The following is a 15,293-nucleotide window of genomic DNA, read 5'->3' as shown; positions in this document are numbered from 1 at the left end:
AAACAGCAGGATCCAACAGCGTGCTGTGGCGGGGTGGCAAGGGTGGATGTATGCCTCCAGTGAGACACCCACGGGGGTGTGAGTGCCCGTAATGCCCAAAAAAACTGGGCTTGAAACGTTTCAGAGTCCTGGAAGGAGAAGCTGCCCTCCGTGGGAGGAAATGATCCCACGCCAGCAGCCTGCACTAATCCCATTACCCCATTACCGCCATCCCCAATTGATGGCTCTGGAAATGGGCCCTGACTGGGGCATTGCCCAGCCCTGCGGCCGCACTCTGCGCCTCTCCCGGAGCCGCCCGCTCCCTGCAACGCGGCAGGGGACAGGAGCCGCTGCCGTGCCAAGGGCAGCAGCCTGGCACGTGGCGGGGGCCGGGATTTACATTGCAGGGGTCAGGTCCCGCTACACGCAGGATGGAGCCAGGTCGGGTGGCTCTTGCACTCTGCATTTTGGGATCAGATGGCTGAAGGTGTCGGCAAACGACATGGGACAAAACCTCCCTGTGCCACGTGCTCCAGTTAATGTAGGTTTAATGCCAGTGCAGCACCGACCACTTGGCCCCCAGACAGCCTCGGCCACCCCAGCCCCCAACCTGTCCCCAGCCCAGTGCCTCCCTCCCCACCGAGGCTACGAACACGCACCCAGCTCTGAATTCAGAGGCAAGGTCTGAATTTGTTCTCTTGTCCCCAGTGCCAGTAAACGGAAAGTTTCCAAAAGGTTGCAAAAGCCCTGGGGCAGAAGGTGCGCTGTCGCGCTGCGATGCCGCTCTCTGCAGCGAGAGCCAGCCGACGTGGAGCCGACGGCACAGCCACACACAGCCCAGATTTGCAAGGGAACCTCAGAAAGTCCCCATCACTGCAAACACCCCCTTGTGCCCTCCAGTGCTGCTCTTTACCAGCCCTTCCAGCCCTTGCTGCCACAAACAAAGCCGGGCGGCAGCAGCAGGTTCCCCAGGAGACTGCCAGGAACAGCCCGCGGGGACCGGGACCTGTTATTTAAAAGGACACCAGTGCTCCCGAGGCACGGCACAGCTTCCCCGACCTGCCAGATCCCGCCCAACCAAGGCTACAGCCCTCAGGCTGCAAACTTGGCAAGCAAAACATACCAAACGCGGGCTTTCAGATGCATCCCAGTTGGAGCAGCATCTCCCTCCAGCCCCGACGTGTGCCCGCGGCCGCGGTCTGGCGGACGCTGGCGCAGCGCGGCTCTGCCCCTGCCGTTATTAATGTCTGTGTCAAGCAGCAGCTGAAGCCGCCCCAGCCTCTCCCAGACACCGCTCCCTCGTGCCCCGCGTGCTATTTACGGCTCTGCGAGCCATCCCTGGGGGCACCATTACCTGCTGGTAGGAGTGGACGTCCGCTCTGCCTGGAGGGAGAGCCATGCATCACACCGAAACCCGCCGCCTCGGCTTCCGCAGCTCTCCCCTTCTCCTGCCCTGTCCTGCCCCTGAGCGACGCTGAGCCGCAGACCAATTTCGGTGCTGCTAATGAAACCCTGCTGCAGGTGGGCGGTTGGGTTTTTTCCAAAGTACTTTCTATGGAAAAGGGGCAGCTCTGAAGAGGGGGATGCTCTGCGGCGCGGCGTGCCAGGGGTTATCTGCACCACCGCCACCTTTCACTGATGGGTGCCCACGGCCGCGGGGGCACGCCGTGCTCAGCTCCCCTTCATCGGGGGTGCACAGCCCAGGGTGTCACCATGCCAGGGGTGCCTCCTGGGATTCAGAGCACCCCCAGCCCCGTACTTGGAGATACGGCTCCAGTCTGCCCAAGCTGGGCACCAGCCTTGGTCTGCAGCCTCCCCGACCCAGGTAACCCAGCGCAGGAAGGCAGTGAGATGATGTCTGGGTCATAAATATCCCTGGCAGTAAGAAAGCAGCAGGGTGGGGAAGGGGAAAGAAGGAGCAGATCCCAGCAGCAGCAGCAGAGCGGGGCTCGGAGAGGGGCACGGATCAGCACACAGACTTGAGCAGGCCCTGTAGCATCCAATCTTCAGTCCTGTCCTGGCCCTGAGCAAGATCCCAACTCTTTCCCTTATCCGTGTGATCCCAGAGGTCACAGCTTGCCCGGGGAGAGCCCAACCACTGCTGCCACCCCTAGCGTGTCCCCAGGAGAGCCCCACAGCTCGACGGGGATGGCTGTGGGGGCTGGCATCCCCACCACAGGTACAGGTGAGCCACCTGACGGCCATGCAGAGCCATCTCCCGCACCCAGCGCAGCCAGGCTGAAACCCAGTTTGTCAAAATGTGTCCCCACATCCCAAGGGCTGAGCCCTCAGCATCCCTCCCCTGCAGGGGCAACAGGCAGATGTTACGTGGTGTGGTGCTGGCTGGAGGGGAACCTCTCCGTGGTGTTATCAGCAGGGGCAGAGCACTGTCCCCCTGCGCAGGATGAGGGAGGTGACGGCAGGAGCCTGAGCTGCTGCACTCAGCCACCGCAGAGCTGTTGCAAAGGACTCGTCCCAGTGGCGCTCACAACAGGACCACAAGGTCGGCGCTGAAAGCCACTGCTGCTGCTGGCACGGATGGTGGCAAGGAAACGACCGCCTTAGAGAAGGGATCTGGCAGAGCAGCTCTGGCTGTGACCAGCACCGACAGGGCCATGTCTGAAGGTATCCCGATGGTGCCGACGACCCCAAGGGTGGCTACAAAGCCTAACACAACCCACCTGCGGTCACCAAACCTTCCCCTGCAGCTGCATCAGGAGGTGCCTGTTATGGGGCAGGATGCTGAGGCTCCCGGAGGGAGCAGGATGAAGCTGTCTCCAACTCCTGCGCCACTCTGGGCATCACCACCCAGAGCCCCCCAGCACTTCAAACATAACATCCTTCAGCTGTGCAAAAATTTCAGGGTTCAAGTAACTATTGCAATGGCATCGGTGACCCCCCTCCTCCTCCCCAGGGCCACCTTGTTTCCCTGGGGCACCAGTGGGTCCCCGAGGGTGCTGGTGCGAAACCACCCCAATATCCCCCATCAACGTCTTGGCACTGCATGGACATGATGCCTTAGGGAGCTGTGCAGCACGGGGCACAGACACCAGCAGCTTCAGAGCCAGCCTGGCTGTGCATTCGCAGCCCCCTGCTAGAAGGAAAGAGCAGCTTCCCGAACCAGGAGCTGTTTGGGTGCAGGAGAGCAGCGCTGCAGCCCAGCAGACGGTGCCAGCCCTGCCTCGCACAGCCAGCATCCCCCCCCCACAGGCAGCGCTGCGCCAAAGCACTTCCAGCGCCTTCATTAAATCACATCAGCGCTGGCTTCAACCACTTAGTCTGTGCCTTTGACAACCCCGTGCAAATGATCTCAACGATGCTCAACCCCCCCTGGGCTGCTGGCACTGCTCCCTCCAGCATGCTCGCTGTTACGAGTCCTTCTGGGGATTCACGAGAAACAACCTTCAAGGGTTTAAAAATGCCCCTGGCTGCGATAGAGGTGCCGGCGGCTGCTTCAGCCCACACTCCACCACCACGTCCTCCTGTTCGGGGGGACGTGGCATTGCACGCAGGAGCACATTGCACACAGAAGCACATTGCATGGCGCCAGAGAAACAGGAGCTGGTGTTTGCTGGAGGGGAGAGGTCTGCTCGTCTAATGGCTTTGGAGTCCAGCTAAGCAAACGAACAAATAAAGCTGGAGCCAGGGCTTTCAGCTGGCCCCATCTGCTCTGCCGCCCCTCCCGGTACGCGCGTGCCTTGGGAGCCTGCGAGCGGCTGTCCCGAGCTGGTGGCCCCAATCGCATCTCCGTGCCACCATCAAGTGGTGGACACTGAGCATGATGGAGCCAGGGCTTGGTGCGGGGGGAAATGCTGAAAAGCCTGCCCAGGTGAACCCTTGCCGCCCTGCGCTTTTCACCACATCCTTGTGCTTGGGAGTGGAAGCCAACTGTTGTGCACGAAGGGGTCGGGGGGATGGAGGAGCCCCAGGAGCCCTCAGCACCCACATGGGCTCGCCTGCACTGCAGGGAGCTCACAGCCAGGTCAGGACAAGACCCTGCATAAAGAGCACCCCTATGTTCATAAAGGGATGTTTGGGACATGCTTTGAAGCACCACAGGGAGCTGAAGCATCCCCCCACATAGCCTTCAATGGCCTGGTTGTGTCTGGGGCTCGCTCCTGTGGAAGAGGGCTACCAGCCTCCCGGGAGAGCTGACCGCAAAAGGGAGCACACTAAACACTCGGGATGGCTCGATCTGGGTGGCTCAAGCTGCGTCTACTTCTTCTATGCTCACATTCACACACATTGCTATCTATTTAACTCCTATCGCAGCTGAATTAGAGTCAACGTGTTGTCCTCCTGGCCCAGCGGGTGCCGAGGGCGAGCTCCCCATGTCAGCGTGCATCGAGGTCACCAGCGTGGATTCAGGGCCCCGCTCACTCTGGTGGCACAGGGACCTGCGGCAGCGATGTTTTCCTCCAGACTTCTCAGTGGTCGGAGCTGAGCTGGACCCTGCTGGTAGGGGGACAGGGTCTCCGTTCCTGCAGCCTCCCAGATTCACGGTGTTACCAGAGCAGCCTTTGGCTGTCCTTAATAACAAGTTTTTCCGGCCCAGGGCGAGACTGGGCTGTGCTCGCTGGCTTGGAACAACACAATTATTTGCTTTACTTTTGTAACCTGGCTCATAAGCGCTGCCAGCTGAGGCTTTAACCCTTACTGAGGCAGAATAAACCCCGATGTTTTCTCCTCCATTTGAGCAGCCTGACAGCAGGAGCAGGGGGCTGGGAGGGCGCGTGGCAGGGGCCGGGCTGGCCCTGTGGGTACTGCGTGATGCGGACTGAAACCTTGGTCCAAAAGCAGCGCAAGGTGCAGATTCCTCCCCTCCTTCCCCCTCAGAGAGCTGATGGTGCTGACCATGCCCCCGCTGAGCACAGTGCCCCATGAGTGCTGGGTCGGGGAGAGCATCTCCCCTGTGTCCCCCAGCCGAGTGCTTGTCCCAGCCACCCCAACACCTTGGCCGCGCCAGCTCAAGGGCGCACACGGGGAGCCTCCAAAGGGATGGGGAAGAAAGAGAAACGGGTTGCTGAGGGCAGCGAGCTGCTGGGCACGGGGAGGGCAGAGGGATGCAGGCACACAGCAAGGGGCACGCCGGGGGCCCAGGGGGTGAGGAAGAGGAGGCAGGGCAGGCATGGGGGACAGGGGAGGGGTTGCCCCCACCTATTCTCCCTGCAGAATAGGCGCCTGGGGAGTGCGGCCGCCCCTCCGCCTGCGGATCCACCGCCTCGGCACGGAGCCCTCCCGCACCCGCTCCGGCCCTGGTTTCAATCATCCCTCAGTTACACGCTGTTTGCTTTTGTTGACAGCACATTTACTTGCACTTGTCAAGCACGCTGTGAATAGTGAGAGAATCAGCCCTGCCCTTCCTGATCAGAGGAAGGGGCAGGATGGGGCCGGCCCGGCCCTCCCGCGGGCGGCTCAGCCCCAGAGCCGGGGCGCAGGATCGGTCCTCGCCTGCTCGCACCGTCGGCAGCCACGGGACAGAGAGCGGCGGCCAGGATCTGAAAAGTGCTGCGGATCCACCACCTCCCACGGGAAACAAGGGGAGCGCCCGTCCTGGGCTCCCACGGCCCAAAGTCCACACCACAAAGTGTCCGTAATTATTTAGCTTAAGGATAATCTACATCTTTCAGATACAGCCAGCCATCATCTCCGAGGTGATCTCAGGTCACGGAGTCAGAAGGAAGAGTAATCAGCCGTTCTGAGTGTGGAAGACACAAAGAAACAAGCAGTGAGAATCAGACGGTCGTAGCAGGTTCGTTATCATCAGGGTGTTGTGCCACTAATTTCAGCCCCGGCAGCCAAAGCAGCTGGAGCAGCTCCAGCCCTGGTGCCTTGTCCTCACCCCTGCTCTGCAGATTGCCCTCTCGTCAGTCCTGCTAATGTGGAAACTGGACCAGTGCAGCAATGCAGGGTTAAAAAAAGCACCGTGCTCTGCACAGATGGCCATTATTTGGCCCAAGGAGGCAGCCTGGCTAACTCGATTAATTCATAAAGCTGCTTTTGCTGTAATCACATTGCCGTGGCTGTGGTTCCTCACCAGCACTGGCCCACCTCCCGGCTCCGCACCTCCCTGTTTGGGGACGTTTGTCACCAAATGGGGTCCCCCCAGTGATGTGTTTTACGGGGCAGGTCCACAGATCCCTGTCCAGCACAACCATGGGGCAGGGAGCAGCTGCCCAGGGCAGACCCGGATCTGATTACAAAGGTTGGGAAGGGTTTGTGGATGGAGAAAATACCAACAAAACAACTCCTGGGAGCTGCTGCAGCCCACAGGGCAGGCTCGCCACTCAAGGAAGTTCAGCCAAGTCCTACAGTGGCAGCAGAGAGGCCACCAGAGCCTCACTTCCACCCACATCCCATCACCTCTGCAGGAGCCACCAAGGGACTGGCCAGCAGGACTACACATTCAGCCTGCAATGACTGGCAGGAAAAGCTCATCAGGACCACGGCTGGAGCTGGTTTATCCCTCAGGGATTTCTCTCCCTACACCTCCAGAGCTGGATGCACCAAGTGCTGGTGGCTCCCAGAACGCAGCAGCTTCGCCTCCCAAGAGATGCTCCCCGAGGTGGTGACGGCAGCTGCGCAGAGCCATGTCCCTGAGCCAGAAGAACATGGCCCCGGGGGCCTTGAAAACCAAGAAGTGCCATCCCAAAGTGCCAAATCTGTCTGAATTCCCACACCACCACGCAGCTTTACTCAGACAGTCCAGCCCCTGCTCTCCAGATGGGACCGTCCTGCAGGAGCGTCTTTGCCCCACCACACACCATGTGCTCGGTGCAGGATTAGCAGCAGCATTACCGTGTTGGGGGGAGAAGCCGTTCCCTCCGTGGGGGCTGCGGAGGAGCCGCTCCCTGCCCGAGCAGTGTCCCCTCCTCTGGCGGCAGCACGCAGCTGGCACAGCGCGCGGCTCTGCCTGGCACCGAGGCCACGCCGGCTCTTGGCTCCCGACGCCCAGCAAAGCCCACGTCCCCAGACAAGCTGCCTCTCGCCAAGCTGGAGCAGTTTCGAAGGCTTTGAAAATCAGATTTCCATTTGGAGTAGAAATCAGCCATGCAGAAGCTGATATTCCCAGCCTAATTTTCCTGTTCACAGAGCACAGACACCAGCCGATTTCCCTAAATAGCCCTAATATCAAATGGCTTGCAAGCAACAAGCAAAAGCTAATGGACCACTTCTCCATTTCAAGAAGCAACCGATTTTAGAATCACAGAATCACAGAGTCATTTGGGTTGGAAGAGACCTCTAAGATCATCGAGTCCAACCCTTGACGTAGCACTGCCAAGTCCACAACTAAGTCATGTCCCTAAGCACCACATCTACACACATTTTGAATACCTCCAGTTATGGTGACTCAGCCACTTCCATGGGCAGCCCGTTCCAATGCCTCACAGCCCTTTCAGTGAAGAAATGTTCCCTAATTTCCAACCTACACCTCCCCTGGCACAACTTGAGGCCATTTCCTCATCCTACCGCTTGTTGATCAGGAGAAGAGACCGACCCCAACCCCGCCACAAGCCCCTTTGCAGTAGTAGTAGACATAAGACTTGGTCTCTAGAACATGTTCTCCATGTCCTCTGGCACATTTTCTCAGCTCCTGCCCCCCGCACACCTCCCGCAGTGCCGGTGTCCCCAGGGATGCCCACCCTGACGCAGACCACTCGCGGCAGCCCTGGCTGCAGCCCGGCCACGTGCGCGGGCACTTAGCGTGCTCTGATGCCACACTGAGCATCCTCTTGCTGCTCGGGAGCTGCTCCCCGCGCTGTTTCCTCTCGCCCTTCAGGACCATGTTTGTTTTAAACTTGTAGACAGGGCAGTTTCTACCTTGCTGGGATGGAAAATGGCGCTATGGACTCCGTTAAGCACCGGGCAGTTGCTCCCACTGCTTCTTTTCTCCCTTCTAGCCCTATATCCTACCAGTGGGATTTCCAACAGCTTCAGCAAGTGTAGACAAATTCCCATTGTCACAACCCTGGAGGGCTCACCCTGGCTGTCCTCCACTCTCCAAAGCTTTCCCTCTTCCACAGAGGCACAGAAAAGCCTTAGAAAGGTTTGTGCCCTCTCTTACAGCCTTTTTTCACCTGTCTGGTGGCCAGGCCCCTGAAATAGCCCAGGAAGCAGGCACTCCCCAGAGCTTTGCTCTGAGCCACGGGGCTTGTAGGTCCAGCAGAGTGCCAGAACTGAGGCATAACCCCACACCCTGCCTTGGACGCAGAGCCTGGGGTGGGGAGGGAGAGAGAGCTCATATTGTGATGGAGAGCTGACAACATCTCCCCCATTGGAGAAGCTCAGATTTAATGAGACCCTGCAGGGCTTCATCTCGGATGGCCTCCCAGACCAGGCTGGATTGCACCCAGGCCGGGGCAGAGCCACGGCACCGCGTCATGCCTGCAAGCCACAGCACGGGCAAGCGAGAGAGGTGGCAGAGCCTTGTCACCGGACTGAGCTGCCCGGGGCTCTTCGCATGGCTACAGCTTTGGTTGTTAACCACGTTCTCAGGCTTTTTGCGTTGTTGCTATTTTGGTAGGTCTGGAACAGGCAGGAAAAGGAATCCGGAGGCTCTGTCTCCTGCAGAGCTGATGTTTGGGCTGACCCAGCGTGGGACGCTGCGGGGCACAAGCCGCATTGCTCTGGCAGCAGCGCAGCTCACATGGCGAGAGTGAAAGCCGCCTGCCCCCGAGCCCGACCAGACCCAGCACCAAGGCTGCACCCACACTTCCCCTGGGCACGGGAGCTGCTCATCACCAGGCACAGGGAGGTATTTGGGTGTTTTGCCCCCAAGATTCGCATTTGCATCACTTAAAGCACTTTAACTGCTCAGCACAGTGTGTTTCCCTAGTCCCACAGCTGTGGGTCACCCACCAGCCATCCGAACCCAACCCCTGGGGGACCAGAGGAGCCCAGCACAGACTGCCGCTGTCACACACCTCCCCTTAGAGGCATCCCCGGCCACGAAGCAAGTGGACAGAGGTGTTAACCACATCCACACCAGGCACGCATGCCCGACAGTGCTTCAAACCCACTCCACGCACACATTTCTCGTGCCAGCACTGCCGAGACCACACTCCCAGGCCAGGCTGAATCTCTTCAGTGTGGGAAAGTGCTGGTGCAGCCGTGCTAGGTAGGAAAACCAGCGCTCAGAGGGCCTTTCTGTGCTTCGAGGCCGTCAGTGGGGGCCGGACCAAGCCTCAGAGTCCATCTGAGTGCACAGAAGGGACACGTCTCCGCACCACTGCTCCCATGACCCGAGCCTTTTAATCAGGACCCAGAGATCACGGCCTCGACCTCTCCCTCTGGACTGAGTCCTGCCCTACAGCCAGGCTCTCCAGAGAGGCTGTACACTGGGTTGCACGGTCTCAGCTGTCCAAATACAGATGCTAGGAGGCGTCAGGAGCTGGCAGCTCGCTGAAGTCTGCCTCGACTCGGGTCAGCGGATGCAGATGCAGCCACTGCTTCCCCTAGCAGGGCGGGAAGCTGCAGACGCAGCAGCGCCTGAATGCAGACTCACTCCTCACCTGGCAAAAACCAGCCCCCGGAGCGAGCCGCCTGGCAGGAGCATCACCAGAGGAAAGCCCCCACCGCAGGCAGAGCCCCGTGATGCTCTGAGCAGGGATCTCGAGCAGCAGGGCTGCGTCCGCACGGGTCGCTTACCTTGTTCTCTGTAGGAGCCGATGCCGGATGTTGCTGCTTGGTGATGTTCTCAGCCAGACACCAGCAGATCCTCTTCTTCTGCTCCTGGGAGTAAGCCTCCAAACTTAATAAGCACTCCGACTTCTGACGTAAAGGAAACACAGGCAGAGAGAAGGTCATTAGCTGTGTGTCGCAGGCCCCAGCTTTGTTTGCAAACTACTCGCTTCCAACACACTGTCAGATGAACGCGAGTGTAACGGGAGACCGCGCACCAGCGTCCGGCGCTCTGGGCATGAGAAAGTAAAACAGATGGGAAATCAGCCGCACAGTGGCATCTCCTCCAGACAGAGGGAGAAAGGCTGCTGCGGTGCAGAGCAGCAGATTTCTGCAATAATAAGTGGGAGCAGAGCAGTACGGCGCGGGCAGAGCACCAGCAATTCTGCACCCTGTGCCATCACAGTGCAAACTTGCTAATTCAGCTAAATTAGATGATGGAAATTGCTCTTTGCTGTATGCAAACATCAGTGAGGGGCTGTAGCGCGAACTGATGAAAACAAGTGCCTTTGGGCTGGGCAGGGCTGGGAGGGGTGCAGGGGCAGGCCAGGCTCTCCCTCGCTCCTTCATTAAGGCACGCATCGGGGTCGTTTGGAGGAGGATGCTCCAGCTCTGGTCACGCGCCGCCTGTGAGCAATGTGCAGCAAGGGAGGAATGGAGAGAAAGGACAGGAACCCAGCCCAGCTGAGCCCATCGCAAGCCTCAGAGCCTGCCCACCGCCCCAGCCCCTTCCCTACACAGCCCTGTTGTGATATGGACCTGTTCCTCTTTGACATGTCTTCTCTGGGCCAGGTCCCTCTCATTTAAGAAAGCTTCTGACCAAATTCTCTTACAAATGTCTCTCAGTGCTTAAAATGCTCATCTCTTGTGCTAAAAAAAAAAATTAGGCTTTAGTAGCAACTGATGTCCGTTGGGATTTTGCAGGTCTCACTTTAAAAAGGGTCCAGAAATGCCCACGGCTGGGTTACCTCCTTGTGTGGTCAGATGTGAAAAAGAGCAGAACTTTGGGACAGAACCGCAAAGGAAGAAAAAAGTCACACACTAAAAGGGGATAAAAAAGGCCTTTCATTTCCCCCTAGGATTTCCTTGCAAAGGGGCAGGACTCTGCTAGCCTGTTTTTCCCAGAAAGGTCAGACAGAACTAAGGAACTTGCACTTTGTGACTCCAGAGACAACACAACCAAAAGGGGAAATGCCATTTAGTCACACCATTTAAGACTCTGTTTGCATTGGATGCTAACTCGTTCACGTGTAATTCAAAATTCCTGCTAAAGAGGTAAACAAACCAGCCTCCTATGTCAGCTCTAGAAAAACAGATCTCTAGTCCAGCTCTTTGCCCCACCAAGGAGACTTCCAGAGAGACAAGATTTGATTTTTCTTACGTCTGTGCATCACAACATCTATTCCTGGAGCAGAAATGGGCTTAAATATTGAAAATGCATACTCGGGCTTGCTTATAAACCATCAAAATCAAACAGAGGTTTGTGATTCAGGGACACAAGGTGCTGTGTCTCCCCTTGCCCCATATCCCAACTGCTCTGATGCCCTGTGCACCCGCTGGCGCAGCACAGTGCTCTTTCCCACATGTCTTGGTTCCTCCCAGTCCCGTGCCGGCAGATCACCAGGCTGTACCCCTGACACCCACTGGTCCCTCAAAAGGCACTTAATTGGTTCTGCTTTCAGAGGAGGGGATGGGTGCCCATCTGCCGTGCTGGAAATCCAGGCTGGCACTTACCCACCCTGCTCTTGGGGCAGAAGCAAACAATGGCAAGGACTCAATGGAGCCTAAAAAATATCAGCACAGCTGCTAAGAGTCGAGCGCCACAATGATGCTGTAACTAATGTACGCTCCGCTCCCTACCAAGCTTTTGCAATTCCCCGGGCGCAAGGTTTAAAGCGATTCCAAGGGCGTCTCATCTCCCCTTGCTCATGATGGATGCACAGCTCACCTACCCCTGCTGTGCAGCCCCTCGCTGATTTGATTACAGTCCCCATCTCTCTGATTGAATTTGGCATAAAGCGATGCTCAGCCGCCACCGGCTGCCGAGAGCAAAGTGCCCCTCTGCCTCCCACTGAGCCTCAGCAAGCCGGCGAGGCTGCCCGGCCCCAGCCCGGTGGTATTAAGGCCAGGAGAGGAGATCACCCTTTTGTCCGGTCCAAGAAGTCAGATGGGGAAGCCAACTGCTCCCCCTTTTTTTTTTCCAAGCTGTATTTCAGTTTTATCCAACCCGGGAGCACAGGCTGATTGATCCCTGAGGCACCGTGGGCAGGGCTGAGGTGCGATGTGAATTGCCAAAATTGCATTTGCCCGATCTGTACACATTTTGCTATCATTTCTACTCTACAGCTGTGAGGTCTCAGCACCTTTACAGTGATCTTAAACCTCTCCAACACATTTTCAAAGAGAAGAACCATGTCTCACCATCTCTCATCAAACTGCTCCCCCCAGACAAGGTGCACCTGTGTTGGGGAAGGACGCAGCCCAAACCTCAGGGCTGAGCACTCCCAGCTGCTAAAGCACAGGCTCCGGCTTGCAAAGTGCTTTGGGATCCGGCCAGATGGAGAACAGACCGACTGCTACGTGGGACAGAGCTCTACCTAACGGCACATGTCCCCAGAGGCCAGCCCCAGCCTAGGGACCAAGCTGAGCAGCTCAGCACAGCCCGGAGCAGGGAAGCAGGGCTGCAGCACGAGCCGCCGCGCTCGGGAGCCGCTCTGGGAACCGGCCTCCCCGCTATTGTTTTCATTCAGGGAGGCTGCCGCTTCGCCTGCCAATATTTACAAAGAGAAAACAGGGTTTAATCTCACAGTGCTGGGAAAGGAGGATGCAGATGGCGTGAAGGGGGCGTTTGTGACCAGATAAAGTGAGCGACTGAAGTGGCTGCCAGTTGCTTTCTGACTGCGCTCACCCCAGTGTTTCGAAAAACATGTTATTGCAGGTGCCACACGGGAGCCTCCGGTGAGCCCCCGGCTCTGGGGCAGTGCCGGACCCCGCACCAGGGCAAGGACCCATAGGAGAGCAGAAGTAAAACACGTGTAGGTGGAGGAGGACCCAGACTGGTCAACACAAGCCCCAGATGTGCCGTTTTTCGGCCAGGGATTGCCCAAAGGACGATTCCCATTTGCTACATGGGAAAAGCTCTCTGCTGCCGGTGTCCCCGGGCTGAGCCCCAGCCCCACTGCGGGGAGACGGCAGGACTGGGGTCAGGGCAGGCAGAGCTCCTGGGTGCCCCGGCGGACACCGGCTCCACAGCCCATAGATCAGCCGAGGGCCTCCTGGAGAGCAGCACCATGTCGCAGGAGGGGCCCCCAGACCCTACACACCAAGCCCCTGTGCTGCAGACACGTCCCTCGGTGCAGGACCCAGCACAACAGCATCGTGTGCACAAGCACGGCTCTACACATCGCTGCAAAGCAAAGATGCAATAATAACGAGCCAGCCTCAGCCTAACACCTTCAAAGCCTTGAGCTCAGCAACCGGCCCAGCCCAGGGGCTGAGTCCATTCATTGCCACCACCCCTCACACCAGCAGATGCAATCCCAGGGCAGCCAGGTCCCTGTTTTCCCCAGCAGATCAGGGGATGTGCTCGGCTCCCCTCCCCAGCTCCATAAACCCCCTGCATGGTTCATGGCAAGGTGCTGCGGGGCCACGGCTCACAGCCCAGCTCAGCTCTGCCCGGCCCCTGGCCTCGATCGTTCTGAGCCTTGGTCCATGGCCAAAGCCAGCAGAGATCCCAGAGGGGAAGTACCTCGGAAATGGGCTCCAGACTACAATAGCTTTCAAATCACAGAGCAAACCCTCCACCGGCGAAACAGCAAGCCCTGGGAATATCCTGTGCACAAAACACGGGCAACTGCTGGCTGGTTACTTCATGACCCGCAGACCTAGGTCTGATGAGAAAGTTCAGTCTGCTCCTGTGCTGGGGGGGCCATGGGGGCCATTCTCTTCCTGTGGTTTTTGGACTGCTGGGCACACCGGTGGTGCCCAAAAATCAAACACTGGTGATAAGAGCACGGGTCCTGTTGACAGCCAGGATAACCAAAGGAGCTCACGGGTGCTTGAGCAGAAGACGTGCATGGAGCAGCCATTCATGGAGCACAGCCATCTCTGCAGAGAAGAGCAGCTTGTGGCTGTGCGGCTTATTTTTCGGCCAGGGAGGCTCTATAGCTGAAGGTAAAGAACAGAAGCATCCCATCCTTGCTTGCAACACCAAGGGCTGGCTCCTTGGAAATGGGTTTTCGTTGTCCTACAGCCACCCATGGACAGTGAGCGGTGCCAGCATTAAGGCAGCACTGCCACTGCACGCTGCAGAGCCACCCGTGCAGGGCCACCCGTGACCCCAGCTCCCCCCGGGCCGGTCTCTGGCACAGCGATGCTGCTGCCGAGCATGTGTGGAGGAATGATGCCGCAGGGACACCGCATAGGGGCAGAGCCTGGAGGATGCTAAGCCTCCAGGAGGATAAGATAATACAAAGCACCTTTTTTTCACCCATGTTCAGAACAGCCAATGAAGACAGGGCTCGATTTGTTTTTGCAGAGCAGCAGGCTGCCCTTAAGTGGTTCATGGTGAAGGTGACAGCCTTCGCGGGAATCCCCAGCCCCAAGATTAGCTAGATACTGAGCTCCCCATGCAAACACTGCTTGGGCAAACAGAGATCAGGTCCAGCACCTTCCTGCTCTGCAAGCACCCTTCCCTCTCAGGCAGGAAGGGAGGCTAGTGCCTGAGCCTTTTTTAAAATCTCTCCGAGACTTTAACCACATCATATCAGCTGCTCTTTTTGCCAACTTGTAGGAATTAGACCACAGAATTAGCACCAGGATAAAAAAATTAAGAACTTCTCCTAACAGTACATTTTGTGGTCATCTCAAAACTCAGGTTCACGTTGAACAGCAGAAAGACTCACAGAACCAAGGAAGCAAAGTTCCCCTGCTTATCTGTTTCTCCAAGAGGAACATGAGCCCTCCCTGCTCTGCCCTGAACTGGGAGCTGTCCTAACATCTGGCCATGCATTATGCCAACCCAGAGCTTCTGCCACTGGTGTCACTTCATATCATCTAACCTGGCTGAACACGCACTGGCAGAAGAGACAGAGCCCAGGGCTCTGTCTGCACAGAGGAGCAGCCTGGCCACCAGCTCCAGAGCCACGGCTTTGCGTGCTCTGGCCCAGAGTAAATGCCAGGAGAGTGCTGGCTTGAAGCAAACGAACGTTATTTGAAGGAGAGACCCTCTAATACAACTGCAAGCACTCCAGTTGCACTGAAATGTGGGGCACATCCTGGGGATGCAGGGCAGGGCTGTATTTTAGGAATGCATCAGCATTTGGGGTAATCTGTGCATGGGTTCACATCATGACATCCTTAAGAAGCACTTTTCAAGACGTTGGCAGCCTTGCTCTGGTGTTAGATCCCCGTGCCTGCAGTTTGGACTTCTCAGCACTGTGCCCAGAGAAATCCAGCGACTGAGACCTGCCATCCTTTGGGTGGAGGAAAATGGAAATTTCCGTTCAGGAAAGAGTTAAGCTGTTGCTGCAGGCGTGAGACGGCAGAGATTCAGCCTGTGCAGATCGAGCATCCAGCTTTCACGTGAGCTGGGTGACTCAAGGTGATGCACGCCACAGCCCCGCTTGGTGTGC

The 15,293-nt window shown here is 57.7% G+C and overlaps 1 protein-coding gene across 6 annotated transcripts in view; it reads right to left on the bottom strand.

The window, feature by feature from the left end:
* RGS3 (regulator of G protein signaling 3) overlaps nucleotides 1-15,293 on the bottom strand; it is a 79,226-nt gene that overhangs the window by 13,804 nt on the left and 50,129 nt on the right. For all 6 annotated transcript variants that reach the window (XM_080562536.1, XM_080562537.1, XM_080562538.1 and 3 more), the window contains one exon: nucleotides 9,628-9,750. In XM_080562536.1, coding sequence (XP_080418662.1) covers nucleotides 9,628-9,750 — 123 coding nt within the window. The remainder of the gene's footprint in view (nucleotides 1-9,627; nucleotides 9,751-15,293) is intronic.

The sequence above is a fragment of the Anser brachyrhynchus genome (genome assembly GCF_964034855.1).
Source record: "Anser brachyrhynchus genome assembly, chromosome: 19".
Taxonomy (NCBI): Eukaryota; Metazoa; Chordata; class Aves; order Anseriformes; family Anatidae; genus Anser; species Anser brachyrhynchus.
Note: the sequence above shows the minus strand (reverse complement) of the source record. Positions and strands in the feature narration are given on the sequence as shown.